This window comes from Grammomys surdaster, unplaced genomic scaffold (genome assembly GCF_004785775.1).
Source record: "Grammomys surdaster isolate TR1022 unplaced genomic scaffold, NIH_TR_1.0 299737, whole genome shotgun sequence".
In the NCBI taxonomy this organism is placed as follows: Eukaryota; Metazoa; Chordata; class Mammalia; order Rodentia; family Muridae; genus Grammomys; species Grammomys surdaster.
Genome location: NW_021625656.1, coordinates 71 through 3,135, shown reverse-complemented (window position 1 = coordinate 3,135; position 3,065 = coordinate 71). Strand labels below are relative to the sequence as shown.

Below are 3,065 nucleotides of genomic sequence, written 5' to 3'. Positions count from 1 at the left end.
GAGGGCCCTGGTGACAGGGGCAGGGAAAGGTGAGTGTGAGCAGGGATTTGGGGTGAGTGTGAGCAGGGATTTGGAATGAGTGTGAGCAGAGACATGGGGTGAGTGTCAGCAGGGATTTGGAATGAGTGTGAGCAGAAACGAGGAGTGATTGTGATCAGGGACACGGGGTGAGTGTGTGAGCAGGGATTTGGGTGAGTATGAGCAGGGATGTGGGGTGAGTGTGAGCAGGGATGTGGGGTGAGTGTGAGCAGGGACACGGGGTGAGTGGGAGCAGGGATTTGGGTGTGAGCAGGGATGTGGGGTGAGTGTGAGCAGGGAAGAGTGTGAGCTATTCACTGAGGAGAGGAAGGGACAACCTCAATTCTGAGTAGGGTCCAAGGTGGCCTTGTCACAGCTCAGCCCTTGAAAACCTGATTCCACGGACTAGGACTAACCTGTTTCTGTCACCTGGTTGGAGACCCACCAGGACAGAATGACGACCCATCCTGGCCATCACAATACCCCTGATGGATGAATTTAGGTTGGCTGCAGGATAGCTCCTAGATGCAAGCTGGACAGTTAGGCATCAGAGGCAACCTTCCCTGGGCTCATCAGGAGCTAGCTGCCCTCCAGGCTCTTTACCTCCACCTGGGATCCTGACCCTAGCTGTGACCAGGCATGTAGGGCCCTTGTCCCACCACTCTTCCTTCTCCAGGGATTGGGCGTGACACTGTGAAGGCCCTGCACGCCTCAGGAGCCAAAGTGGTGGCCGTGACTCGTACCAACTCAGACCTGGTCAGCCTTGCCAAAGAGGTAAGGCACACAGCCCTGATATGGCTGGGGCCTGTTCCCCACCCTCAGGGACTCATCAGAAGGTGGCTGGAGCACTGACTCATTCCACCAAACAATGTCCCCCACAGTGTCCCGGGATAGAGCCTGTGTGTGTAGACCTGGGTGACTGGGAGGCCACAGAGAAGGCGCTGGGTGGTATCGGCTCTGTGGACTTGCTGGTGAACAATGCAGCCCTGGTTATAAGGCAGCCCTTCCTGGAAATTACCAAAGAAGCCTTTGACAGGTGGGTACCCGGGGAGAGTGGGCAGGCCAGGGAGGGTAGCTGAAGACAGGAGGTGTCTGAGGCTATGTATTGTTCTTTTCCTGCCAGATCCTTCAGTGTAAATCTTCGCTCCGTGTTCCAGATATCCCAGGTGAGATGGTAGGAGGGCTGTAGCCCCCATATGAACAGTGGAGAGGGTAGGGTAGGGTGAGGCAGGATGATCTACCCCCAACCCTTTCTTCCAGATGGTAGCCAGGGACATGATTAACCGTGGAGTGGCAGGATCCATTGTCAACATCTCCAGCATGGTGGCCCATGTCACCTATCCTGACTTGACTACCTATAGTGAGTGGACCCTCCAAAAAACTACAGGAGTCTTAGGGTTTTGGTGGGCCTCCCAGAAAGGGTAATTAAAGGGTCCTCCTCCCTCCACAGGCTCCACCAAAGGCGCAATGACTATGCTGACCAAAGCCATGGCCATGGAACTGGGGCCATACAAGGTAGGCACAGGGGTGGAGCCACACCTGAGGGACAGATGATGGGCACCTGAGGTAGGGCTGGGGTTGAGGGTGAGGCCTGAGGACCACAAGGCTCTGAGCAATGGGCTCAGGGTTCAGCTGGACAGAGTAAGCGAGCCAATCAGGCTTGCCCTGGGGTGAGTCCGGAGCTGTGCAGGTAGGGCTAGTTCCTTGTCTGTGGAGCTGTTCCAGCTGTGGCTTCCGACCCCAGATCCGGGTAAACTCCGTAAACCCCACTGTGGTGCTGACTGACATGGGCAAGAAAGTCACTGAAGATGCTGAGTTTGCCAGGAAGCTCAAGGAGCGCCACCCTCTGAGGAAGTTTGCAGGTCAGCTGGGCACAATGGGTGAGGGAAACAGTGTTGTTTGCTGGCAGCCGAGCAAGCAAGAGCCTTGACTGGGTCTGTTCTTCTGCAGAGGTTGAGGACGTCGTCAACAGCATCCTCTTCCTGCTCAGCAACCATAGTGCCTCCACCACTGGCTCTGGCATCCTGGTAGATGCTGGCTACCTGGCCTCCTAGTCTGCCCAGACCTCTGAGTAGCCTTCCTAGCCCCACCCTCAAGCCAAAGCATCTACTGATCTCGTGACCCTGCCCTCATGCCACAGCCACGCCCACTACGCAGTTCCCGTCTCCACTCCCGTGTTACTGTCTGATCCCACAACCACTCCAGACCCCAGACCTTGGAGTCCTGTTCATTTTGTCCGCTTTATTGGGCTCATTTGCCTGAATAAATGGGCCACCATGTTACCTTAACCATTGCACAGGACTCCGTGGGGGGGAAGGGCCGCCTGGTGCGAAGCTGAACGCTGGATCAAGTCCTGCTGCAGGCATTTCACCTCAAAGCCTGCTATCTTTCAATACCTACTGTGTCTTGTGACCAGTGTGATCAAAGAACAGTGGTTTTTCTTTAAAAAGAAGAGATCTGTATTACCATGCCCTTTCCCCTAGTGCCCGCACCTTTCCATTACTGGATCGGTGCCTCTTGGTGCTCTGACCCTGACCAGGCAATCATGGGAAGGGAACAGGAGGCATTCTGGACCAGGTCACTCCTAAACCTGTGGACTCTGTGCAGAAAGAGGGGAGCCGTTGGATTGGGATCGGAATCATCCCTTCTAAGAAGGCCACCCAGATGGGCTGACATTTTCACGGCTAGTTAGCTGGTCTATCACCCTGATCTGAACCAGCACAATAATCCTGCAACCCAGACTCCTCAGAAAGTCTTGGAGGCCTGGCAGATTCTCATGTACTTGCTTACATTGGTCCATGGCATCTGATAGTCTCTTGGGCCTGAAGTGGCCAACCATTTGAATTGACATGGGGTCCCTCTCAGGGCAAGTGGCAGAGCAGAGGTGGATGTGCTCAGTTAAGACCTTCTAAAGAGAGCCCAGGAGCTGGTCGGTGGTGGCGCACGCCTTTAATCCCAGCACTTGGGAGGCAGAGGCAGGTGGATTTCTGAGTTCGAGGCTAGCCTGTTCTACAGAGTGAGTTCCAGGACAGCCAGGGCTACACAGA

General features: G+C 55.2%; 1 protein-coding gene across 1 annotated transcript; it reads left to right on the top strand.

The window, feature by feature from the left end:
* Positions 1 to 4: 4 nt before the first annotated feature.
* Positions 5 to 2,306, top strand: LOC114616133 (carbonyl reductase [NADPH] 2; the record flags this gene model as incomplete). The annotated part of the gene is made up of 8 exons (XM_028761652.1): positions 5 to 29; positions 695 to 792; positions 900 to 1,054; positions 1,142 to 1,184; positions 1,279 to 1,378; positions 1,469 to 1,533; positions 1,763 to 1,880; positions 1,969 to 2,306. Coding segments are annotated over 8 exons (708 nt in total), but the record flags the coding sequence as incomplete, so codon positions are not given.
* Positions 2,307 to 3,065: the final 759 nt, after the last annotated feature.